Genomic DNA, 26,818 nt, shown 5'->3' with positions numbered 1-26,818 from the left:
TTGGTGGGGGGGGGTGGGGGACTCAAATCAGACAAGACAATAAAATAAATGTGAATAATTTAGTACACACCTTTAGAGATGATACACGTATGGTGCTTGAGTCTTGTCACAAGAAAAGCTTTAGCACCTTTTGCCCTGGGTAACAAGCAGGGTAATAACCAGTGCAATATTCTTTGTAAGTAAGCATGTAACAATAATAAACAGTGAAAACGAAGCAGGCTGAAGAAGCCTGATGTGTTTTAGGACATTCTAAGTGTGAGCTGTGCAAACATTTCACCTCTTCATGCTGATCATAACAGACCATTTACTACTGAAGTGTCAGAGAAGCCCTGTCAAAATATTACAATAGATTTAAAGATAATTCGATGCACAGAAGAAAATCTAACAGTCCCAAAAAGAGTTATCCAGTTTTTCACATTCTAATTTAAGAGGCTTTGTTTGACTACAATGCATAATGCAAGGGTGACAGTTGTTAAAGTAATCATTATCTCTCTGCATGTTGGCATCTTGATTTATTAAAGCATCGTTTTCTTTCTTTACATTCATTTGAAGGTAACTTAGCAGTGGAGAGACTGGAGTGTATTTGGGATCACAGAGATCAGTTCTTGGTCACGAGGTTGTGCTTCCTGCTCAGAAAGGTGCGTTGTTGCTGGTTGGTGAATGGTCGCTCTCTCCATTTGATCGCCCCATTACTTTGTACTTTGGGAGGAACATACACTATTGTCATTATCAGCAACAGAAATGAACAGTTGTGCAAGAAAAAAAAAAATGTTTAGCAAGAACTAAAATAGAAACTAATCAATGGAGGGAAAAAAAATGAAAAGCCCTAACCTTCATATTCTCCACCTTGTCCTCAAAGGATTTAAAGCTTGGCGAGTTCCTGAGGAGATATTAAAAAAAATTAATAACTAAAAAACTAGGTTTCAAATAACTTCTTTTTTTTTTTTTTACATGCAACCTACAGTAAGATGCAAAGGAAAAAGTTGATACAAACAGACATCTTTAAGACTTACAAAGGAAAAAAGAAAGGCTTTTCTACCCGTTAAGGTGAAGCAGTGCTGACACGACGTGAAAAAGCATTCACTTTCCATGCAGAAAAATAGAGCTGCATCTGAAATATGTCTATCTACTATTAAACTCTTAAGGTCACAATGCTGACCATCCCTTTGGTTCTACCTGATACTATCTGTCTTTTTGTACCCGTTGTACTTCTTTATTGCCTCTTGTGCAAATATGAAGCTATGAGCTATTTTCTTCAAAAAGTGTATATGGACTTGTTGCAAATGGTCAACCATTCCACTAAAATTATAGTAATATTACATGTAACTACTGGACTAAGTACTAGAATTTTCCTCAGCATGGAAGTTGACTAAAAGAGATTTGTACATCAGGTAAAAGACAGAGTGTTCAGATATTAATATGCAGAGGGGAAGGGCTGGTACTTTACCTCATAGCTGGCATACTTAAAGAGTGACGCATGGAAAAGTTGCTACTGTAAAGAGCAGGTTGGAGACAGAGCGGGCAGGGAGAGTTAGCCGAGCAGACAGCGTTAGCCGAGCACAGAGCAGAGAGAGAGAGAGAGAGAGAGAGAGAGAGAGAGAGAGAGAAATGGCAGAGCACAATGAAAAACTCATTAAAGCATCAGAACAAACTTTAGACAGGTTATTGTATCTAACATCTCTATCACAGCCCTAGTAATTTAAGTTCATATGCAAAACTCTGATATCAATGACAGCGTTAAAGGTAGATTCAGATACATCAGTCGCTTCACAGGTACCATAGAATGCTCTAGAAATCTTCATAGGTACAGGAGACCTCAAAAAGATGGCTGCCATCAGTGCAGGCTCTTGTATAGCTCTTACCCAGAGTTAGAGTACGGCAGAGCCCTGAGCAGCCCGAACGCAGCAGTGTGGAGAAAAACAGCAATAAACAAAAGAACCACTTCAAACCTCTATCAGAACATAGTATTGATGATATATACAGGACAGGAGAGAGAAAAATACAAAGTAGAAACAAGCTGTGCAAATACAGGTTGCAAAACAGGATGTTAGTTGGCGCTAAACTACTGTTTAAAGGTTTGGGGTCAGCAAGATTTTTCTGTTAATTTAAAAGAAATGTAACACTTATTCAGCAAGGATGCATGCAGCACAACAGTTTTCAACACTGATAATAAAAATGTTTCCTGACCAAATCCGCATGTTATGCCGAGTTCACACTGCACGATTTTTCACTCGCCGATAGGTTTTGCGAAATCGCCAAAAATGCCCGAAATCGGAGGCAAATCGGTGCTCGTTCACGCGAGTGACAATCACGCAGTGTGAATGATCAAAAGACGCGATCTGAGGGAATCGCCGACACGTCGCCGACGCCCGTGAAATATTTGGCATGCTAAATATCTGGAGCTGTCGGCGATTCACAATCACGCTGTGTGCAATGATTTCTGACTGAAAACTACATCGCCGATGATATATATATTTTTTTTATAATTCCAGTCTCGCTCGAAAACTCCAGTCTGACACACGCGGGTTCTCGCGTTATTTCCTTATCACTTCTCGCGTGTGTTTTGTTGTGAAATGTAGTTTGCGGACCAGACAGAGCTGTCGGCGATTCTTCCTATTAGTCACGCAGTGTGAAAACAACGGCGATCCGACGAGTTTGAAAATTGTGCAGTGTGAACTCGGCATTAGAATGATTTCTGAAGGATCACGTGACACTGAAGACGAGTAATGGCTGCTAAAAATTTTAAAACATTAAAACAGAAATTGTAAATGCAGCCTTGGTGAGTATAAGAGAGTGTAAAATTCTAACTGACCCCAACTTTTGTTTTTTACAGTAGCATACGTATCAGCTTAGATAGTCAGAGAAGCAAAAACAAGTGTATGCACAGCAAGCATAATCACACAATTTGAAAAGCTATGCAAATTTACAACCTGTATGTTTGGTGTCAAATCAGAGCAGAATGTCTCATTTTTATAAGCTCTGTTCCTTGACATGGTGTTCAAAACAAGCTGTTTCACTGCTAAACACCACAGAACTCATGCTACCGCAGCCATCTGGAGATTTCCCACCATACAAATACCTCATTATTACAGCTACTGACAGTCAGTGGCTGTTGGCTATTAGTCCAAGTCTGAAGACAGATGCTTGGCTAAAATGTGTTGAATATCAAAGTCTTTTTCATGTTTGAATTAGTACGACCGGGCCGGCCCATTTCAATTTAATATTAAATCAAAACTGAGCACATTTTCTTTTTTAATGGTCTTATTGAGCATGATTCACCAGTGTACATTATTTCAAAGAAATGATTGTCATGTCACGGCTGAACGGTATTCAAAAACTGAGGTGATATATTTTTAAAGCTTTTATCCATGTATTCTTGATGTTAAAATATAAGGGCCATTTTATCCTAACAGGACCAGACTGAAAAGAGGATCTGGACCCTGTTTTCTTTAGAATACAACTTTGAAACATGAAGTCACAAGAGCTTCAAACAATCAGTACATAGGAAAACAACCATCATACAAGGAATCAGAGGAATCACAGAGTAACTGCTAAAAAAGGAGAATGTAAAGTTTATGAGATGGAAGAAGAAGAAAAAGATGGGAGATTGAGATTACTAGTAGAAGGAGAAGAAAAAAACAGTGAGAAAAGGTATGCAGTGGAGGAATATATAGTTCACCTCATCTCTCCAAATTGGTTTCTGATGGCAGAGCCCACTGAGGAGAACGCAGCTGATGTCATGTGACCTGCCTGAGACAGAGTCTCCTGAGTCCTCTTATAGCTAAAGAGTAGAGAGACAGAAGAATTTCTCCTTTAGCAGTTGTCAGTTATATTTTGAACATACCAGTTAACATTGAACTACTGTAGCTCTCAGCTCAGATAGAGAGGCAACTAAGAACCAAGACAGCAACAGAAAATTCATTCTAGAGGTGAATGCATCAAGAACTTGTCAACATTTTTAGATAAATAAAATGGCCATGCAGCTAAAGATTTAAACTAAACTTCAAATTTGAAATTGCCTGTTAACCTCCAAAAGTTATGGAGTTAACATTATGGGAAACAAACACGATGTAAAAGCAACATGAAAGTAGTCTGTACAATTTATTCACTGTATGAACTACTGTTCAAAAGTCTGGGGTCTGAAAACTTTTTAATGTTTTTGAAAGAAGTCTCTTATGCTCACCAGGGATCCATTTATTTGATCAAAGAGTAAAAACAGTCATTTAAAATGTAAAAATCTACTCGAAAACCTTTTAAAATGTAATTTATTCCTGTGATGGCAAAGCTGAATTTTCATGATCCTTCAGAAATCATTCTAATATGTTGATTTGGTGCTGAAGAAATGTTTATTATCATTACCACTGTTGAAAACAGTTACAATGCTTAATATTTCTGTGGAAACAGTGATACAGTAGATTTTCCGAATCCTTTGATGAATAGAAAGTTTAGAAGAACTGCACTGATTAAAAATGTAAACCGTTTGTAACAGAAATGTCTTTAAAGCCACTTTTGATCAATTTAATGCATCCTTGGTGAATAAAAAGATTCATTTGTTTTGAGATGACAAAAGGCTGAATGAATGAAAGAATCTTGATTTTCAGGTGAATTATTCATATACTGTAAGAGAACTAAAAGCTAACAGGACTAACTATCTAGACACCCGTGTGTCCATCTTTTTGCACCAGATGCTGCTGTCTGAATCATAGTGTACAGAATCTGCACCTGGATTGAACACACATTATCATCCTGAGTACACACACACAAATGTGCAGACCTATATACAGACAAGTGCACACTATTCACAAACACACACAGATGCACAAGCATGTAGATAAGCACCTGTCCTTTTTCAAAAAAAATATACACCCTTTTTTTCACAGTTCTTTCAGTCTCTCAGATGTAATGTAATCTCTGAAGCAAACAAGTTCACAGCCACAGAGAATCCCTCACACAGTCCTCTTATGACCTTAGGTAAGGCTAAGCCACTTTGTTTTGGGAAAATCCCATCATGTGTTCTCCAAGTCAGCTTTCTCAGCACATGCCCCAAGCACAAACACTACACCCTTCCCAAACTGCACAACCTGCCCTTTCTATGCAGTCTCAAGGTCTGAGATCAGACGATATCGCAGGGCACTGATATCTAATGAGAAATGTCTGACAAGGCGGTTAGTGTAGCAGCTATGGATCTGGGTTGGTAACACAAAATAAAAACACAGGTTTGACATCATTCATTTAGATCAGTGGTTCCCAACCCTGGTCCTGGAGGCAGCCCAACACTGCACATTTTGCATATGTCCTTTCTCTGATACACCAATTTCAGGTCTTGGAGTCTCTACTAATGAGCTGATGATCTGAATCAGGTGTGTTTGATTAAGGAGACATGCAAAACATGCAGTGTTGGGGTGCCTCCAGGACCAGGGTTGGGAACCACTGATTTAGATCACTGTGCCAATAAAGAAGATGCCCCTAAAATAATCCTCATTAAAATGATCCTTTATTCAATTTATAGAAAATCACCCAGAAGCTTTGTATCAGAGTAAAGACTTTGTGTCCTTACAGTCTTCTGATTTATGATCTGATCTGTTCGACATCAGAGGGGTCTAATGGGTCACACCATGACGCTTATGAAAGTTTGTGCTAGTGTCACCGAGAAGCTTGTTGTTTGGCTTCTTAAACCATAGTGACATCAGTGCTCTTACAAGATTAAAGTCTCTTAATCTGAGGAGAAAGGTCTTCAGCCTATTTCAGGGATGAAGTGCTGAGTTCTGCTTTATAGGCCTGGCCAATAATAACAATGCATGAAGTATCATATTAATGTATTAATTTATCATGTGTATATTAATTTTAAATTTAACTTAATATATTAGGTAACATTTTATTTAACAGTGTCCTTTGTTACATATGTTACATGCACTTAGTATAGTAATAACAGTAAATTATGCATAATTACAAGCAACTAACCCTAAACCAAACCTTAATACTAATCCTATAGTAAGAACATGTTGCTAATTAATATTACTTGGTATTTAATTGCATAATTACACTGTTACAAGGACACCTTAAAATAAAACGAAACCATACATATTTATATGGCAGTTTGAAATATTTAACAAAACCCACATGCACACCCAATGCAGGCACATTTTGAACATTTAAAAATAAAATGCATTAAATATAAAATGAAATATTAATGACACCAACAAAAAACAAACTCACACATCAGAACGTCCAATTTCCTCAAATGTGGCCGAAGCTGTAAGATATCTACAAACACAAATTTCCATATTATTAACATATAATAACGTACAAAAGTTCTGTTTAAATTTTGTGAACTGTGCACGCTGCAACAAACTTATGGATGTCAAAACATTTTGACATCAGACCTTAAATTGATCAAATTTAAATAGTAATAATAACAATAATTTGAAGGGCTAAGAAAGGAATGGTGCTGGACCAGAACATAAGCCTAAACTTTAAAGATGACAATACTAGAGTTTAGACATATTGATCGAATGCAAATCACTTCAAACACAACCACCCAGGAATGTTGAAAAACTCCTAAAACAGGTTTGACTTCTCTTTTAAGTACTATGGCTTAGCTGTATAAAACCCTGCCTAGCACTAATATGCGAGCTATTTTTGTATATACATCAACTGCACATTACTGAGCACTAACCTCAAAATGTTCTGTTAAAGAGAATCAAAAACCTTCCTCAAGGAAGGTTACAAGCAAAGATGACAAAATAACCTTAAAGTTCTTATTTCCTCAGATTTTTGTTCTTAGTTTGTTCTATTTTTCTTCAACTTCACAGAGCATCAGAAGCTAGCCAGCTTCATTGTTCAAGTGATATAATCAACACTAATAAAACATATAGCTTGATACGTAAACTGTTTATTATATCTCTTCATTATTAAGGATGAGATATATGCTGTCATAATATATTGGTAATTACAACGCAATCTTTTCTTTTATTTTCACTGATTGATTGATTGATTGAGAGCTGCCAAACTCCCATTTGTAGAAAGGGAACATAGTAACTCGAGAGTCAGGAGTGGGATCATGGGAAGGGCCACGAAGAATACAAATGAAAAAGAAACAAGAAGGTAGCAGGTCCACACCTAGCAAACAGAATCACAAGACCAAGCAACAACAGGCAAAAGATAGCAAACTCACAAATTAGATGAGGTAACTCTATGATTCAAGTCTCCAAGAGTTTGTGAGGTTGTCATATAACTAGAAGCAGAAATATAGATATATAAACAGAAAAAGTCAATTTTAAAGAGTGTTTAGCTCAGACGCTAGTGAAAGAACACCAAAGATTAGCTTCAAGAAAATAAGAATACAGAGATATGAATTTGGTATAAATATCTTATATAAACACAATGTATACTTTTATGCATATACATTACATATTGAAATTTATACAAATATGTCCCATCATCAGGCACTGTTAAGAGATTCAAACAGCACATGTATAAAAAAAACAGCATGAGATTAGAAAAGACAGATGAAGGTTAAGGTGATGTTCAGTCAGAGTGGACAGGTTTAATTAACAGGAAGTACTCACGCATTGGAGCACTGAACTTCATGCCAGCCTTTGGTGAAGTTCTGTTTGATTTCGGAGAGGGGACTGATGCCAAGTCTGCGCTTGAGCTCAGCGGCGTGCCTCTCCTTCGCCACGAGAACCTGTCTCAGTGTCTGAATCTCATCCTCCACCTAACACAGAAAAGTACAAGATAAAACTAAACAAATGCTTAGAATTTACAATTAATTGTTAATTAGATCTTCCAGGGCTCAACAACTGGCCTTACCATAAAATAAAAACATTTTATCAGTGATGCACCAAAATGTGTTTTTTTTTATTTTTATAGAAACATCGAAACCATAATATTTTTGCCTGCATCACTACATTTTATGTTTTAATCATATTTTTTAAATGTCAGAAAGAATATTTTTAATATTTTTTGAAATCCAACAAATATATTTCATATAAATACAAATTTTTCATCTTTTCATATTTTGCAGAATATCCAAAACTGTTCTTTTCCATTTGCAAAAGCAGTGAATGTATATTGTATTTTTTATAAAAAATATTTGTGAAATAACTGCCTAATAAAAACTGTAAACACTTTGGTGCTGCAAATACAGCATATTATACAACACCAAGAAAACCAACTTTTACATCTGAGCTGAATTCTAGCAAAACACTTCAGTTAAAATGGTTAAAAGGTGAGATGAAAGTAAGTAGCTTACCACAGCATTATGATCAAAATTGTTAACAAACAATTCACTTGAACAAGTTAAGTTAAGTGGTTAGGACTGTCACTCAGACTATCAAAATAAAAATACTTGAAAAAAAGTTTAAATGCATTACTTTACAATAACAACTACATATCCTTATACGTCTCCTTCTTCATTTCATTCAATTTTTCTTGTTGATAAGAAACACCTAAGCGTCTGCAACCTTTGTACATTGTAATGTTCATGGCTTGTCTGTGCTGAAAATGTAAAGGTATAGTTCACCTAAAAATAAAAATTATATTATCATTCTGTTATCATATTTCATGACCAAGTGTTCCATTTTTTTCATTGACACAGACACAAAGTAGAAGAAAATGTTTTAAAGCTATCTTTATTTAATCATTGCCTTTAAGATGCCTACAAATTCATGTTCACTATGTAGATCAGGGGAATGAAACAAAATTTTCCCTGGCGGCCCGAACCACCCCAAAAGCTAAAACCCTGTGTATGGCCATAAGTGTGACGGCTGACTGGGGTCCAGGGTGGAAGTACCTTGGTGAGCTCCACCTGTATCTCTTCTGCCTCCTCCTCTGTCAGGCCTGGTGGTAGCGTTCCTCCACTGGCTACACCTGTAGATGACACTGAAGAGCCTATAGACAAATAAAAAATATGAAGGATTCAGAGCAGAAGAGCTGATATACTGATACTGTGGGTCTTCACATCAGTGCCACAGGTTCAGGGGAGTACATGAGAGGCCTTATTCAGACAGTGATGCCAAGAAAAATTACAGCCGTTTCTTTTGTTTAAAAATAGAGTAGTTACTCTAATTCTAGTTTTAAGTATCTCCAGCTAGGTCAACACTACATGTTCAGCTGTCAGGCCGGTGTAGCAGTCGATTCAGTTCCCCTCTGGAATTCCTGTTCCCCCTCGACGAAGCATGTCTGCTTAGCCAGCGGGATGCCAGGTCTGCGTAATAGACCCGACCAAATTGTTAATCAAACATTACCCCAAAGTAGCCGAATTCCGCGGAAAAAAGACAGTGGATTTGGCAACACTGCAGCATGCAAATACACCAAAACACAACTGGATGTATGAAAGCAAAAAGGGACAAATGTCTTGCTACACTGCAGCATAGTAAAATGATTCTCACACTGTGATTTTTTTTTGATCTTGCAATTGTTCCTTTTTTTTTTGTCTTATGTCCGAGTTTTTGCAGTTTAATTTAGCCTATGCAAATTGGTGTAATCTGTCCGTGCTGACGTCCAAACTCAGGGCATAGGCTATAACTGTTTCCATATAGAGCAGATAGTTTTTGAGCGCAAAAGAAAAAAAACTTGACTTTATTCAACAATTCGTCTCCTCCGCATCACCCTGTAGCGAAATCGGTAATACATTTGATTGGAAAAAAAAAAGGAAATAAATTTCAAGTTGAAAAACCTCTCTTCTTAAAACTATTTTAAAGTTTCGGATTAAAGACGGTATTTTGAACCATTTGACTTGCCGTACATCCAGTTGTGCTTCTTGCGCACGCTAGTTCTGATCGTACGTATGGTAACTAGGCAACTATGCAAGAATTGTAGTATGGTTGTGTAAAGGGAAACCGACATTCCGAGGGGAATAGAATCGGCTGCTTCACCGACCAGCACTGATCTATTATAGACCTGGCATTTAATGTGCCGACAGTTTTAGCACACCCAATTAAAGCCACTACAATGAAACCCACAAAACACATTATTAAAAGGAGTTTCTCAATAATATTTACGGTTTTCCTATAGGGCACTCTCTTAAAAACCACCCACTAGACACGCATCTTTACTGTACCTGCTCAAAGCACAAAAAACTCAGCCACAGACGACACTTACCGTGCTCAGAGGAGTCCATTTCGGATAAAATACGATCTTCGATTATGTTTACCTACGTGTAAGCAAATGTCACAAGCGTATATTTTGGGATGGAAAGAAAAAGAAAGTTCACCCTCCTCGACCAGGCTCTAAGGTTTAACCAGCGACGAGTTTAAGCTTCCGGAGCGCTGATATGACGTCACCACGCTGTGAATATCCTTCGAACTACGTTACTATGGTTAATATTCATTGTTTAAAACATGTACCATCATATATATATATATATATATATATATATATATATATAGAAGCACCAGTAACCAAATCCTTTTACAAATATATATTTGGTATTTGGTTGTAGGCTAGTTCTAAATGATTATTTTTCAGTGCACTTTCTAATATTAAAATGTAGGTAAATATTTCATTCATAAATATAGCAATGCGGATAATATTAAGGAATTAAGCAAGGGTCTAAACGTAAAAATTAAAAATATATAGTTTATTAAATATTATAAACAGTCTATATAGAGTGGATGGGGTTCTCTCACTTATTTTTGTAATTTTGTAGTTTTTATTTTAAGAAGACTACACTCAACCACATCAAATGTTCATAAACATTTATTTTACACCAGCAGCAAATAAATGCTTTTTTTTCTTTTAGTCATACAATAACCATGCTACAACATAAAGGTCTAGTATTATTCTTTTTAATAATTCAGTGTATGTACAAGAGACCTTCACTATAGAACTATGAGTAGCATCGTTTCAGAGTCAAATTCATGTAACATACCATTTGAAACAAGGACAGTTCCTTATAAACATGACAAAATAAGATCATAAATAAAATAAAAAATGCCTAAAATGACCATTTCACTATAATTAATTACACTAAACAATTTCTCTTCTTTCTGAAGACATAATATGCAATAATTTCCTGACCATTTTTCTCCAGTATATTTTATTTTTTTCTCCTTTAAGCAAGGTTCATTCAACGTAAAATCCAACATTTTAATGACTAAGCCATACTCTTTATACGAGTGTAGTTCTGATACAGACAATGCACAGGAAAAAAGACCACAGAAGCTAACATCCATTAAAAACCATCTAGAGCATTGGAACGAGGGAATGAGAAAGAGAGTAAGAGAGAGGAGAAAGAAAGCAGATAGTGACTGAAGATACTATTGTACTCCATAATGAAATGTAAACAATTAAATGAAAAATCATTGGCCTTTGAAGAGTAACTAGAAAAGTGAATGAACATGGCTGGTGACATTTGTATTCGGCTCCAGTTAGAGCTGACTTGGAAAATAAGAACAGACAGACAAATAAAATTCAGACCTGCCCACATAAACAGGCAGTGAGTAAAAAGCATGAGTTAATGGCATTGATGGTCATTTTAGTGTTTGTATTTCCAGATTCAGAAAATCAGGATTGGTATAAGAAGGTTATTAAAGCACTTTCAGTTATACTTGAAGAGGGAACTGACCGTGTGTATTGAGGCGACTCAGACCCTTTTAGCATCACCACACACACACACACCATCTTTTTCACAATTTCACTGAAAACAAAGTGTAAACATAATCAAGAGCAACACAATGAAGTTTAAGGATCATATTACTTAACTAGGCTATATGACACAAAAATAGTTTAATGGTTTAGTTGAATCTTTTGAGGGATAATGCCACATCTCCGAGGCAGCTCAGAGGAGAATCTATCAAATAAATGCTAGTGTTACAGCATTAAACCTTAGCTGCTCAAATTATCTTATAAACATCAAAAAGACTTAAAGGAAAGCGCAACTGCTAAGTTAAAAAAAATCTCACACATAGTCTTGCACTGTGAAAAAGCCTGTTTTAGGACTATTAAAGGGTTAGTTCACCCAAAAATTAGCCCATAAATTACTCACCCTCAAGTCATCCTAGGTGTATATGACTTTCTTCTTTCAGACGAATCCAAAAGTGTCTCACACGGCTCCGGGGGGTGAACAAAGGCCTCCTGTAGCGAATCGATGCGTTTCTGTAAGAAAAATAACCATATTCAAAACGTAATAATCATTTTAATCTAGCTTGCGCCAACAGTTGTACACGGAAGCAGCTCCGGGCGATGCGCATGCGCCGCTCAGAAGTGACGCACGCAGAAGTGCAGGGGAGAGATCAAAACAAAACAACAGTCACTAATTAGTGACCGCAAGCTACATTAAAGTGATTATTACGTTTTGAATATGGATATTTTTCTTACAAAAAACGCATCGATTCTCTACAGGAGGCCTTTGTTCACCCCCCCAGAGCTGTGTGAGACACTTTTTTATGGATGGGTGCTTTTTATTCACTTCTTTTGGACTGATGCACTGCAACACCCGCTGAGTGCCATTAAACAGCTTGAAAGATCAAAGACCATTTTTAATATAACTCCGACTGGATTCGTCTGAAAGAAGAAAGTCATATACACCTAGGATGACTTGAGGGTGAGTAATTTATGGACTAATTTTCATTTTTGGATGAACTAACCCTTTAAGATTTTATGCATTATTTCCATGACTATTAAGAAATTTTCTCTCTCTATCCTTATTACTGCAGAGAACAAAGACCACTACTGTAATTAAAATGTTATGTTACTTAAATGCTAGTTAATTAAATTAGTAAATTAAATGTTTTTTTTGTTGTTTTTCTAAATCCAGACAAAATAATTTTCATTATTGTCCATTATTGACCTTTCCGGTTTTGAGAGGTTGGACTTTGAACATGTATTAAATGTAGTGTTAAAATAACTTTGCCACTTCAATAAATAAATCTCATGAACAAACATCATAACTGGCTACCACTCAGGAATTAATGTCTTCAAAATACAAGCATATCTCACAATAGACAGACAGTATATCTTGGCATAGGGAGTCTCAAGTGACCACAAGAGGCCATTACCACAGACACAAAGAAGAGTTATCTTAACTATATGTGCCAACAACTAAAATATAAAAATGACCAAAATATACATATATTGTACATACACGTGATGTGTGTAGATTGTATATCTATATAAAAAATGTCTCATCTGTTATAGTTTCCACCTTACGTACACACTCACTGTGATATGACACTATGGGAGTTTATGTCAGATTGTGTTCACGATTCCCTTTTGATGAGAGAAAAGAGACACAAGTGAGCCAAACTGAGCTTAACACTAAGACCAAAGCTGAGAGCCCAAACATGTTATCGCACATCAACGAACAACCTACACACTACACAGAGATGACAGTTAAATCCATTCCATATATAGAGAAGAGTCCTAAGTTTGGCTCAGCTTGTTGCAAATGGTTCTCAGAATAAGACAGAAACACCAACACCCAGATGAGCAAAATACTAAGAAGAAATGGCATATTATCGACTGCATCATTTGTATCTCTCTCAGAAAAAAAAGCTGTATTGAAACAAAAAGTAACATTATGTATGGATAAACAAAACGAAGCAATCCAAAGAATCCAATTAATGTTGAATGCTGCTGTGAATTTTTTAAAACTGAAACTCAATTAAGTGACACAAAGCAGATCAAATTGCCTACAGGGACACGTAAGATTCAAACTCTGCGGTAAACCAGGAAGATTGGCGAGGTATGCGAACTGAATATTTGAGATTTTACAAATGAAATATATTCCTGCTGTTTCTCAGCGTAGTCGCACTAGTCTTCGAACACCTATGGCAAGTTCACGGAGTCAACTTTAAACCACACTCAAGTACTTATAAATGGGAACAAACATTTCATGTCAATAAATATAGCGGAAACTGCGCAAAATTCATTAAACGAAGTCAAGGAACAGTGCATGCCACAGGACGACGAGCAAATCTGGCTGGAGGAGCAAGGGAACGAGTGGAAGGCAAGATCGGAGGTCAAAGGCAACAAAGAGGTCAGGGTAAACGACAGGATCTTTTTTATCTTTTTAGCTCGTTTTTTAAGCTACGGTACGGTGAGGCGGATGTGAGCCACTCTTGTGTGGGTGATGGAAGTGGTGCGTGAATCAGGGACAGGATACACTAAAGAATTCAGCTCCATCGCTGGCTTTCCTCCTCTCAAAAACAGGCTTTTTTTAGTTGTAGTTGAAGGATTCTTTCCATTCATTTTTTTCTCTCGGAGAGATGGCGCAGAGTGGTGAGAGACAATCCACGGGGTGAAGGTGAAGAGAGTGGGGCATTTAATTGAAGCCTGTGTCAGTGTGGTAAGTAGAATGGTAACCGTCAGACGTTAGCTGGGTGGTTTCTGTGGCAGAAGAGGGCTGCATCACGATGGGCTCACCTCCACCTGCCTCTGCAGAAAGATTTCAACAGGACATAATGGTTTAAACATAAAGAATCCGGAGGATCATAGGAGTAGCTGTTTGAAGGTGGCATGTTATGGGTATATAGCACACATCTAACCTCTCTCATCGGACTGCAGTTGGGCCTCCAAGTCTTCAGGGGAAACATAGAATTCCTGTTCCTGTCCCTCAGGTGGCCGTGGTTTACACTTCCCACAGCAGCAGTTACAACAACAGCACAGGCAACAGCAGAAGTAGCAGCCTGTGGCCAGGCCACAGAAAATAAACAGAGCCTGTAGGGGGAGACAGAGATCAACACAACAAATTAGAGCGAAAAAACATTTGAAATGACTGTCAAATGTTTTTTGAGCACCAAATCAGTATATTATAATGATTTCTCAAGGATCATGTGACACTGAAGACTGGAGAAATTACTGCTGAAAATGCAGCTTTGCCAATACAGGAACAAATTATTTTAAACCTAACATAAAAACTCAAGAGTCTTACCTTGGCCCACCAGCTGGATAGGACAAAGTAAGTGTTAACGTTCTCTTCTCCAAACTGTTCAGCCACATAAAGTCCCAGAGAGCCATACTTATCATAGATGTTTCTCTTTGTCGGGTCGTTAAGGATGGCATGGGCATTGTTTATCTCTTTAAACTTATCAGCTGCCTCAGGGTTGTCAGGATTCTTGTCAGGGTGATATTTCAATGCCAATTTCCTTTAAAAGATAAAAAGGACACATAAACTACTTAAATGCATTCAGATTTAGGCATTTGGACATAAGGGAATTTTTTTTTTTTTTTTTTGTATCAATATATCATATTTGAATGCAGTCTGATAAGACTGTTGCAAAATAAATAAAATTAATTAATAAAAATAAAATAAATGGAAATAGATTTTATTGTATTGTTTAATTTCAATAGCAATTCTAATCTAACCATAAACAAATTATTAATTTGGTGTACACTGAAACAAAAATATTAAAATGTGTTTTTATTTGTATCAATATATCTGATAGGGGCACAGCCCAAAATACCTGTCAATATCACAAAAAAATATTTTGTTTTGTATGACTTTGTTTCTTATTAGTCAAGCAATTTTTACTAAATTGAAATAAGTCAGTTTAAATATAAACTGACTTTTTTTAATAATAATTAAATTTCATTAGTCAGTATTTTCATTAATATCACACTTTTTAATTATACTGTAAAATGTGTTTAGTATCTTTTTTTGGTATAAAAAATGGTATGCAATACTGTGATATTTCCAGGTTATCGTACCATGAAAATCTCACACTGTGATATCGCTGTGAATATCGCTCTATTAATTAATCCATTACTTTTGTGTAGTCCTAGTGTAGGCTAAAACTGTACATGGCAAACGGTCCCTGAATGCACTTAGTTTTATTGAGCTGCAGGCTTCCACATTGCCGTGTGCTGCATTTAGCCTATAAACAGCTGATGAAAACTCCAGCCAGTAAAAGTGAAATGGAGCAGAGCAGAACACTGTACAGGAATGCTGAGTAAACGACTGAGCTTCTCACACTCACCTGTATGACTTCTTGATGTCATCGACAGTGGCCAGTTTGTCGACACCCAGCACATGATAGAGTGATTCTCCAGAAGTGGAGAGAGAGCGCTGCCTCTGCTGCTCAGCCATGGCAAATCAGGTCCTCAACAATCTGAACACACACAAACACACAACATGCTGCATGCTAATATTACAAATCTCTTATAAAATACAAAGCATGAATATTGAAGCATTTATTTTGAACAACAGGGAACATCATAATGCAATATTTCCAAATGAGGACACTGGCCTAATGACAAATGACCTTATCATCATCACTATAAATCCTCATTATTTGCTAAGGTCATCGATTGATCTTTTCTTGCACTCTTCATCAGGCTTTCATTTTTAGTCACCATAAGTTTACTTAAGTTCTTTTTAATTAATTGTATTTATTATTTTGGATAAAGTTGAAATATTCTCAAACTGAAGTGAGGTTTTATTTCATAAAACATTTAAGTAAACAGAACCAAATTTCACAGATCTATGATTTGAGCAGAAAGCTTTTCCAACCCCCAAGTACTTTGCTGTTCTGATTAAATCTAACCAACAAAATCTCATTCAGATGTCTGCTCTCGTCAAAATTTATCGACTGTTTATGAACCCTTGGAGTGGCTAAATATGTACTGATTATACATTTGCCTCTAAAAAACCCAAGAGGACACAGAAAACGCATTATCAGATGAACAGCAGACATGCAAAGAGAACATGTCTGATATTCTCCAGATCATAGTTTGACGTTTAAACACTAAAACCACTCAAGATAATTAGTAGTTTAAATGGATTTCAGATCAATACTCAACTTAGAGACTAAACAGATCAGCGGGATCTTTTAAAGATGGCATAAAGGGCCCAAACAACAATAAATGTCATGCTGCTTCTGTCATAGCATGATGTTCAGACTATTGACACAAGAACAGTATCACAAAGATGTTTCTAATGACAACCTGCCTAACTACACACTAATACAGTGATGTTGAACAAACTATCATTACTACTGTAATGATGACATAACTAGCACTCTCTAGTGATCATAAGCATTACTGATGATTCATCAGCTGACTCACACTTTTCCTGTCAGCTAATTCTTTCGTGTTGATCCCCAGAAAGAGAAATCGATACCACAGGATATCACAGGTTTCAGTTTCCATATTGTCATGTGTAGACTGTAGACCTGAACCTTATTATGGTGTAGGCTACCGAAGGACATAAAACACAAAGACTGACACAGTTTCATATCAGTAGAACAATAAAGCAAAATGTTAATCTGTCCCTCTATGTGCTTCCTTGTCTCATCATGTCTGGAGAGGCCTGGGTTTGTGTCAAATCAATCTTGTACACCACAAAAAAGCTTTACTCAGCTGACTGATACCTCCGATAGTTTACTCAGCACTGCCAGACACTAATAATTCAGACAAGCATTCAGGGTTCCTGAGGAAGAGTGTGAGACTCCTCAAAAGAAGATATCTAGGCAATTGTGTGTGTCAGAGATTAGTTAGAAAAATGTAATAATAGCTTTGTTGCATCATTTATAACAGACCCCTAAACACCAAATTCTGTTGTGAACTCTGATGTGTTCTATAGGTAATGTGTCTTATATGCTGTTCACTGTAAGTATTGTTTAATATAGATGTTAATGATAAGCATCCATATAGGATAAAATGATGATAAAAATCCTCAGTATTACAAATGTTATGTGTTATGGTGGCACATTTTCCAGAAGCATCGTGAGGATTCAGGAGCTGCAGAAATGGCCTGGCTGCATTCAGCCTCACATGAAACTTTCAAACAGACCCACCCATGATCCCCAACATGGTGTCTGGGTTGACAGCTCACACGATTTAGTGACAAAGCCAATAAGCAGGAATTATAGGAAGAGTTTCATTAGCGGTTCTTGAACGCGCATTGTTAGGGATTCTTTAAAAGAACCGACTCAATCGATGAATTGACTCAACCTGGACGAATGACTCTGTTGAGTCGGTTCTTTTATTCACTTCAAAACATATAGCGAGACCAGTATAGTGATTCCCAAATGAAAGACTGAAACTGACATCTGAATAACTGGTTGTTCAAATGGAAACGTGTAGTTAAGTAATATTTTATAAAAATATGTAATTGTAGATGTTACCAATTTAAAAAAATATATTAGGACAAATCATTCCACTGCATTTATTCTGCCTGTAAAAGTATGTGTCGTTAAATGTAATTAAAAATGTGCAAACACGCCTTCTTTCTGATTTAATTATATCTGTTGTATTGAAATCTTAAATTATTTTATTACTTGGCAACAGAGGAACCAGAATAGAATCGTTAAATTCCGCACGATTCCCATCCCCACCGTTTACAGATCGACACGCAACTGCGCTATTCGGTCTGCATGAAAGAGCGCTCGTTTTTATAGCAACAAATGGCGCACTATGTGTCCGCATCAAGGCATCTATCTCTATTCAATACAATGTTAACAAGAGACACAATACACATATGATGCATTCACTCATATTATAAAGCTGAGAAGGGGCGATTTGCTGATGTGAATCTGAGCAAGAAACGGCAGACCGTTTTTTCTGTTAAAAAAAAAAGGTGATTGCGATCTACTGTTGATAGATTACTGCAATAGATTACTTCACCAAACGGAAAGGATTTACAGTTAATCTCTGACACGCTTCGCTTCTGCATCACCAGTACGGGCCCCGGTGCTTTGCTTTGCGCTCCATCATCCATATTCTCTGGCCTGTTAGCTTCCCGTTACACCACATAAGACCAATTCACCCAAGCCCACTTATAAATCAAGAGAGCAGACAAAATGTGTTTTTTCTTAAGGTGCAATGTGGGTTTAACGCATGCACCGCTTACCGTTTCGTCGGCCCCGGCTTCGTAATTAATTTCAGTGTGTTAAAGAAACCGATGTTACATTTGTGGTTGCATCCCCGGGAACCGCGCGATCACGTAAGTGTACCAGATGCAGCAGATCTCGCTCGGCTCCGCCCACCCGTGACATCACCACAACGACGTGCGCATCACCCCCGTAGAACTAGGCCCGTTTCACCGGATGAAAGGGGTCTTACACTGTCATCGAGAGGATATGGCTCAAAAAACCAAACAGTAACCCTTATATTACCTAATGACATGTGTTTTTAAAGAACGGTAAACAATCAATTTTGGTACTGTTTGTAATGACCCGTAATGTTTCACTGATTTGTGATTTTTCATGGAATCATGCGGCACTAATTTGACCTCTGTCTCCACCTTCTGGTGAGTGAGCTGGACTTGCATCGAATCATTTGTAGGCTACACAAGAAACACTTAAGACTGAGACAGTTTAATTATTCCAATCATATTAGTGGAAAGACAATTGTCCTACTGTTTCAAATATTTCCGATTCAATTAATTTACATTTTAGATAAATATTTGTTATACATGTAGCCCAGATGGGATTTTATTCATATGCATATAGAAATACAGACTGCAAAGGGTTAATACGTTTATTTTTAAGTTACTAAAATTTACATGTGTTCATACAGCCTAACTTGTTTGCACTAGAATGCCTGCTCATCTTCATTTTACTGGTCTCTGATTGGGTTATTTTCAGTGTTTACTGTTCATGAGTGGGCGGGGCTTAGGAGATGTGCGCAGCAATTGCAGCTTGTAAGGAGAAAGTTAAAGGAACTTGCAATTCACGTTAGTTCTCTACAAATATGATAAAGTACACCCAGTAATATGGATGACAAATTGTTGTGCTCTTCTGGGATGCTTATCTACTTGCTTAAAGGAAACGGACAGTTGTTTCTTTAGCCATTTGTTTATTGACCGGGAAAATCTCCTGATCCATGGAAAAAGACGTTTTCTTTGATGAGTTGTGGCGCTGAATACTCTTCACTGGATCCCGTATCTGCTGAACTTGCCGCCCTGTACAGTTGTGCCTGTTGTTTGTGGTCATTGGACTAGATACAGCCTCTCAGGCCGTGAGTGCTATGAAGTACGTGCAGTTAAACAAATTTTGTGTTGCTTTTAAAGTGAAGCGGCCAGTTTTTGTTTTTTGGCCGCCACGCTCTCAAGCCACGTCCCAGGCCTGCAACGATTTATTTTGTTTAGGACTGAGTGAACAAGAGACAGATGTATGGGTGTGGGCCCACTTAATTTAATGTCATAGACCTTCTACTGATTTTCAATTTCATTTATCTTGGTATCAGTTGAACAGAGGGTTTGTATTGAAACTGCTTTTTATAGCGTATACTGTTTAACTATTTGCTTTTATTTTCCGTTTCTTATTTAATTGTCTATACTGAATACTTTTAATTTAAAGTTTACTTCAGTAAATTGTATATAATTTCTCCCAATCATATTTGTTGTGTTTGAGTTTACAACAGTTAATTAAAAGATCCCATTTTAATGGGATATTTGGAATTAAACGTGAAATTACTACATAAAAGGGAGGCACCGTCAATAAGTGTTGTGTAAAATCAATAGTTACAAAAAGAAACGTAACACCTGAGTTATTTGTTTTATTAGTATTTATTTTCAAACCACACCCAGAGCCCCATCCCATGTTACAATTTTTAAAGTAGTTTAGCTACCTATAACCAGCACTGGGAAAAGGGGTTACATTCAAAACATAAAATGTGTTTCATTGCATCATTTTCAACCAACCCTGCCAAATATAATACACATTTAAATGAATAAATATATCATCTCTAAAACATTATATAAAACACAAGTGTTGAGGAGTTTCAATCCATTTGTTACAAATGACAAGGAAACCCCAATATGTCTCTGAGTGGAAGAATTTGTTTTCAGCATGATGTTGAGATAATCTGAGGCTGATCAACTCGTTTTGCTTCACCCAGCGCTATGAATATGGTGACACCAATGACGTTCACCAGAGCCAGGACTGAGAACACATTCACCCAGGAACCTGTGACCTCAATCATGTAGCCAGACATGTACACCAACAACAAACCTGTGAAGTATAGTACAAAGAGAATAAGATATGGGGATAGAAGAAGAGCAAAAGAAAAATAGGTATTACAATTAACAGTACAAATGAGGTAGGATATTAGACATAAGTAATTGCACAGGGCTTGAATGTGAACTTGTACCATTTTGCAGATTAGTTTAAATTATGAGAAAAGTTAAAATTCTGACATACTAAGTCAAAATGATTAGATACAATTTATAATGATAATAAATTATGATAAATAAAAAATTATCCAATATTCCTTCCACAAGTATATGAGGGCATGCAAGCAATGACTGTATACATGTAATTGGTTACATTACAGAAAAAGGATTATAACCCACCAGTAAAAGCAGAACATGTGTTCATAACCCCTGTAAGAAAGAGAGCAGCATATTTAGAACAATGCTTAAAACATACTGTGATTAAATAAAATATTCCTGGATTTTTTTTTTTTTACAAGCAGAGGTGGACTCACCAAATAGGGCTCCTGCACATGATGGTGCCTGGTCATGCACATTCACAGACACCCCACTGAACATGAAAATACACACACAGGTTACTCTTGTTTTACTGCCTCTTCACAATACAATCAGCTGTTGATTGGCTAAGTCTTCTACACATTTATATTTGAGCATGTAAGTTCTAATACACTATATATACAGGTGCATCTCAATAAATTAGAATGTCGTGGAAAAGTTCATTTATTTCAGTAATTCAACTCAAATTGTGAAACTCGTGTATTAAATTCAATGCACACAGACTGCTTAAACTACTTCAGTCTGTGTGCATTGAATTTATTTAATACACAAGTTTCACAATTTGAGTTGAATTACTGAAATAAATGAACTTTTCCACGACATTCTAATTTATTGAGATGCACCTGTAGGCTAATCAATGCTGTAAGATCATGTTTTGGATATGACAGTTCATTCTAACCTGTTATTAAATGTAGACAGTCCAACAGCCAGAGACACACACGCCACAGCATGGATAAAGCTGTCTGTCTTACAGAGAAGGAAGATGAACACACTGGCCACTCCCATTGCAAAGAACTAGACAAGCATGTTTCAAACAGACACACACAAACACAACAGATTACATAATGCAATTCATGAATTGTTAATGTAATTTTACTCTATATCAGGACACGTTAAAGCTCATAGCTGATGTTGTGTTACCTGCATCAGTTTCCTTACAGTCACAGTCCCGCAGCCTGACATAAAGACATAAATGTGACTAATTACTGACAGAAACATTAGGGTTAGAAAAATACAAAAGGAAGCAAGAAGGTCCACACCTAAACCTAATTACCAGTGAGGAATAAGCAGATTGTATGAAAATGCACAAATGAGATGCAGAAATTCATACAAATTAGACACCAATTCATTTTAGTTTTGAATTGCTATGAGATAGTGTTGGTTTTGTTCACCTTGCCTAATGAGATGATCAGAGATAGAGCCTCCAAACAGTGAAGTGGGCAGCGCTACAAACCAAGGGATCACATTAAACACCCAATCCTGTCATCAAACAAAATAAATAGGGAATGCTTTAACAAAATGACATCAAACGACCAGTCGTAGCAAAAAAAAAAAAAAAACATCAAAACCTCATGTGCTTCCTCTAGCCTGAGTGCACAAAAACACCATCTTATGATTAAACATTTTGTTTAGTAATATAGTTAGATATTGTCACTACTACATATTAACATTACTGGTAAGTAAACTGGGAGTGTAAACACTAATAAAAAGAAAAACAACCAATAAAATCAGCTAATGTGCGATGGCTGGCATACCTTGGCATAAGGAAACATGTCTTTGAAGAATGTTGGTAGCCATGACATGAGTGTGTAATTCGTGCTACTAAAGCAGAGATGAGCAATGATCATAGCCCTAAAACACATACACATGCATTGAGCAACTTTCTGCATTAATACTTGCACATCTTTTAAAAGATTGAAGTTTTAATTGACATTTTATGAGAATGAGTGTCCTAAAAACAATACAGTCCTGACACAAAACTTTGGAATGGAAAAAAAACATAACAATAAAACAATGAGTGAAAGTAGAGAGTAAAATGAGGGATATGTCGATGTTTTGAACCTCACCAGACACTAGGCTCTCTAAGGAGATTCAGCCAATTGACTTTAGAGGATTCAGATGTAGAACTACTGCTGATCCACAGTGAGTCGAGAGAGAAACTTGGACCTGTAACAAACAATCAAACAAACTCTGTACGGACACATTTTAAACTGTAATATATAACAAACACGATTTCTGAACACCAACATGAGATTATTAAGATATAGCAGGGTCCTCGATATAGAAATCTCTTATTTAGTAGTGCTGCATTGTGGTGAGTCAGATTTTTAAAAACAGGGTGTTGTAAAATAACACTAGCAAAAAAGATCCAATTATTCTATCCACACAGTTGCTATGGCAAACACAAATACTGAAGCCAACACTGATTTTCTCTGATTCACTGCGACTTCTCTAAGAGACTTCATTATACAAATTCTGACCTTCAGAGCAATAAAATAGCACTCAATCAAGAACGAGTGCAAAATCTCAAGAACAATGCTACTTAAACATGTAAAGGACCACAATTTAAGTACCTTGCAGAAGACATTTCCATACACAACAGGTCCAGCAAAGAGCAAGGAGACCAGCTCCATAAAACACACTCCCCCATCCAAACCAGTCCAGCATCAGGGAACCTACACCTCCAACCAGCAGCATCCTAAGAGAGACAGACATCTCAATGACAAAATCATGAATAGTGTGGAATAGGGGTGGGAGGAAATATTGATTCTCATAGAATACTTTTATGATAGGAAACTGATGTAAACACAGTCAGTTATGTTTTCAGAACAGGACAAAACATCTGATATGTCGAAATAGATCTGTGCAGTAGTATGAATGCAGCCTATTAACAATTGTTTTGATTTATTATTCATTTGTAATTATTTTAAAAAGTAGCCTGCTTATATCATTTAATAAAAATGCACAATATAAATCTGATATAAACTATATATGAAAATGTAGCCATGTGCAGTAATATTGAAAGCTGAGGATGCAACGAATCGTGACATAGAGTGAATCGAATCGTGAAACCAGTGAAGATTCACACCCCTAGTGTGAAACACTAAATTACGGTATGTAATTCCAGTTTTATTTTACACTTCAAATAAATAAATAAATAAAAATATGAATTCAAATAGAATGATTGGGAAAACTTTTATTATATCTTACCCTAGGTAGCACCCACAGGCCAGAATGCTCATCAATAAACCTCTCTCTCCCTCCTTCACACGCTGAGCACAGATACTGACAAGAGAAGGGTAGTGAACCCCTAAAAACAAAGAGAGCATAACACAAACTCACAATCATGTCCTACTGAGAATTGCTTTTTACCTTTAAGGGGATATGGAAGCCCATTTCTGCTGCACGAGGAAAAAAATGGTAACAAAAAAGTATGACATAAAAAAGTAAATACTATGTTACAATGATAAGATACTATAATTATGAGATAAAAAGTCTAAATTATGACATACTAAGCCATAATTATGAGATAAGAAGTTGACTTTATGACATACTAAATCAGAATTATGAGATAAAAAATCTAAATTATCAGATTAATGTCATAATTATGAAACATAAAGAGAGAGTCTAAATTATGACATACTAAGTCATGATTATGTGATGAGAAGTATAAGGGTGTATTCACACCAGGAGAGTCCGCTAGTTCACTTGCTTTGGTCCGGACAAAATACAATGTTGATTTTTTTTGTTTGGTGTGGTTCGCTTTCACACTGCCCTTTTTGCAAGTGAGCCAGAAACTGTAAACAAAACCACACGTGTGCTTGAGGTCATCATTTCATTGGTTTATCCATTCAACCGTACTAGAGTTCGTTTGGAAGTGGACCGAGACCACCTCTTCAGCTGGGTCTCGGTACGGTTGTTTGGTCCGCACCCGAGTGCGATTGCTGTATTCACACCTGCCCAAAAGATCAGCACCAAAGTGGGAAACGAACTTGAGTTTGATTCAATCAAACCAAACAAGACAGGTGTGAATACACCCTAAATTATATTTTATATGGGTGACACAGAAATCAAAATTATGTCATAATTGAGATAAAAAAGTTGATGTTTTTAATATAAAATTTGTATTCATGACATATAAAGTCAAAATTATTACATTATACATATATATTTTGTCATCATTTTGACTATTTAATCTCATAATTATGAATTTCTGTCATCATTTTGACTTTTTATGAGATAAATTTTACTTTTATGTCATATACTGTATGTCATTTCAACTGTTTTTCATAATTTCAATTTATTATCATGTACCAAAGGTGGAAATGTTGCCAAGTAAATGTAAAAAATGTGTGATGTCCAAAATGAACAACTGAAATCAGTCAGGGTGAGCTGATTCTGATTAAACTAACTTAGACCCACCCTAGTAATTACAGCCAATGCCCCTAGCAACTGATTTTACAGACTTGCTGGTGGAAATTTCAAGTTCAAACATGTTGATAGATTATTTCTGTACATTTTTTAATTAATGAGATTCTCTCAAAATTCCCCTCATTCGTCTTACAATTTTCTCCCCAGCTGTCTCTCACAATGGTCTCACCTTGCATTACACCCAATAGAAACCTGGTCACTGTCATGGTAACAAGAGGTCGAAGTCCAATGTTGGCCAGAAGCGGAGTGATAGCCGTCATCACGGCCCAGGAGAAGGTGGACAGGAGCAGTACTCTCTCTCCTCCTATCCTGTAAAAACAATGCTCATCATCATCATCATCATCATCATCATCTTCTACTTTCCATAATTGATCTACGACCTGTACCCTTCACCAAAACACTCACCTATCACTGGCATGGCCACCAAGTACCTGAGTAAAACAGTAACCCCAGAAAAAAGCACCCAGCACTATGCCAGTCTCGGTCTTGCTCCATCCGAATTCTTTTGCCATGGTGACGGCACAGATTGGCATGGCCATCCGTGACCAGTAGAGAAGACATGTGACTAACAGAAGCATCAGGGTCCAGGTCCGGGCCAGTGGCCTGCAGCAGGTGGGACATTATAATTACAAGTGTATCAATCTGGTGACCGAGCGCAGCACATTTTAGGTGCCTCACTCTGCAAACAATAAGTTACAAGTTAGGCAGATATACAATTGATGGCATAGGATACTTATACAAAATTATCAGTAAGCTTTCAAAAGACCTAATGTAAAACATCCAGCATATCTAATAAACAAAAATGAACACTGATTCTTACTCGAGTTTTTTTTACTTTGTCTTCATAATGCTCATTCAGAACCACCTCTTAGCAATTGTAAATGTTTTTTTAATAAAAAGTGTTAATTTTTTATGCTTTTAATGTCTATTGAAAGCCCATATTTATATCATAGTATCTCAACACGATGTTGTCAAACAATCATTCTGTAACCGCAGAATTTAATCTTGTTGCACTGGTATTACTGTACCATGGTACATTTTTATTGATTGATTGATTGATTGGACTCATCCACCAAATACTTTATCAGGGACTGCAGAGACAAAGTAGAGATTTTATTGCAACAATTGCCAGGAAGTGAAACTGTTTGTTGAATGCTTATATTCATCATGTATCATGGTATCTGAGCAGTTTTCAAACAGCCATCCTGTAACCTCAGAATTTGATTACAGTCAACAAACAGTAAATACACTGTCAGTAACAGAGGTAACAGTAACGTGTTACCAGTGCAATGGTGTATGTGTATACATATTGATATACATATACATAGATGTGTAGTGTGCATAGAAATCGTCTAATTTATCTGTTCAGTCCTTGATAGCCCTAACTCTCTCTCTCGCTTTCTAATATATATATATATATATATATATATATATATATATATATATAAACAC

At 36.6% G+C, this 26,818-nt stretch overlaps 3 protein-coding genes across 10 annotated transcripts in view; all 3 read right to left on the bottom strand.

The window, feature by feature from the left end:
• Window positions 1–11: 11 nt before the first annotated feature.
• tpd52l2a (tpd52 like 2a) lies at window positions 12–10,269 on the bottom strand. Of its 8 annotated transcripts, XM_016459801.1 has the most exons (10): window positions 10,105–10,269; window positions 8,795–8,892; window positions 7,569–7,717; window positions 7,175–7,234; window positions 6,217–6,264; window positions 3,680–3,781; window positions 1,863–1,886; window positions 1,448–1,492; window positions 832–880; window positions 12–699 (listed from the first exon to the last, which is right to left on the bottom strand). In XM_016459801.1, exons 1-10 carry the CDS (start codon window positions 10,121–10,123, stop codon window positions 631–633), a joined length of 663 nt encoding a protein of 220 aa, XP_016315287.1. In that variant the 5' UTR covers window positions 10,124–10,269; the 3' UTR covers window positions 12–630. The 8 variants fall into 8 exon arrangements, with proteins under 8 accessions (XP_016315287.1, XP_016315291.1, XP_016315288.1 ...); XM_016459805.1 differs by lacking the exon at window positions 1,448–1,492; XM_016459802.1 differs by lacking the exon at window positions 1,863–1,886.
• Window positions 10,270–14,097: 3,828 nt separating this feature from the next.
• On the bottom strand, window positions 14,098–18,919 carry dnajc5aa (DnaJ (Hsp40) homolog, subfamily C, member 5aa). Its single transcript, XM_016459897.1, has 5 exons — window positions 18,794–18,919; window positions 15,921–16,052; window positions 14,876–15,089; window positions 14,490–14,661; window positions 14,098–14,379 (listed from the first exon to the last, which is right to left on the bottom strand). Exons 2-5 carry the CDS (start codon window positions 16,028–16,030, stop codon window positions 14,267–14,269), a joined length of 609 nt encoding a protein of 202 aa, XP_016315383.1. The 5' UTR covers window positions 16,031–16,052; window positions 18,794–18,919; the 3' UTR covers window positions 14,098–14,266.
• A 1,388-nt stretch (window positions 18,920–20,307) lies between these two features.
• The window catches only part of slc17a9a (solute carrier family 17 member 9a), a 7,060-nt gene continuing 549 nt past the window's right edge, over window positions 20,308–26,818 (bottom strand). Inside the window, exons 2-13 of the mRNA XM_016459896.1 lie at window positions 25,772–25,969; window positions 25,536–25,675; window positions 24,146–24,245; window positions 23,509–23,633; window positions 23,002–23,101; window positions 22,690–22,786; window positions 22,327–22,414; window positions 22,076–22,110; window positions 21,834–21,949; window positions 21,373–21,428; window positions 21,239–21,268; window positions 20,308–20,897 (exon numbers count right to left, since the gene is read on the bottom strand). Of these exons, the coding sequence (XP_016315382.1) occupies window positions 20,731–20,897; window positions 21,239–21,268; window positions 21,373–21,428; window positions 21,834–21,949; window positions 22,076–22,110; window positions 22,327–22,414; window positions 22,690–22,786; window positions 23,002–23,101; window positions 23,509–23,633; window positions 24,146–24,245; window positions 25,536–25,675; window positions 25,772–25,969 (1,252 nt within the window). The 3' untranslated portion in view covers window positions 20,308–20,730. The remainder of the gene's footprint in view (window positions 20,898–21,238; window positions 21,269–21,372; window positions 21,429–21,833; window positions 21,950–22,075; window positions 22,111–22,326; window positions 22,415–22,689; window positions 22,787–23,001; window positions 23,102–23,508; window positions 23,634–24,145; window positions 24,246–25,535; window positions 25,676–25,771; window positions 25,970–26,818) is intronic.

This window comes from Sinocyclocheilus anshuiensis, unplaced genomic scaffold, assembly GCF_001515605.1.
Source record: "Sinocyclocheilus anshuiensis isolate Anshui unplaced genomic scaffold, SAMN03320099.WGS_v1.1 scaffold1024, whole genome shotgun sequence".
In the NCBI taxonomy this organism is placed as follows: Eukaryota; Metazoa; Chordata; class Actinopteri; order Cypriniformes; family Cyprinidae; genus Sinocyclocheilus; species Sinocyclocheilus anshuiensis.
This window is presented reverse-complemented; position numbering and strand designations above follow the sequence as displayed.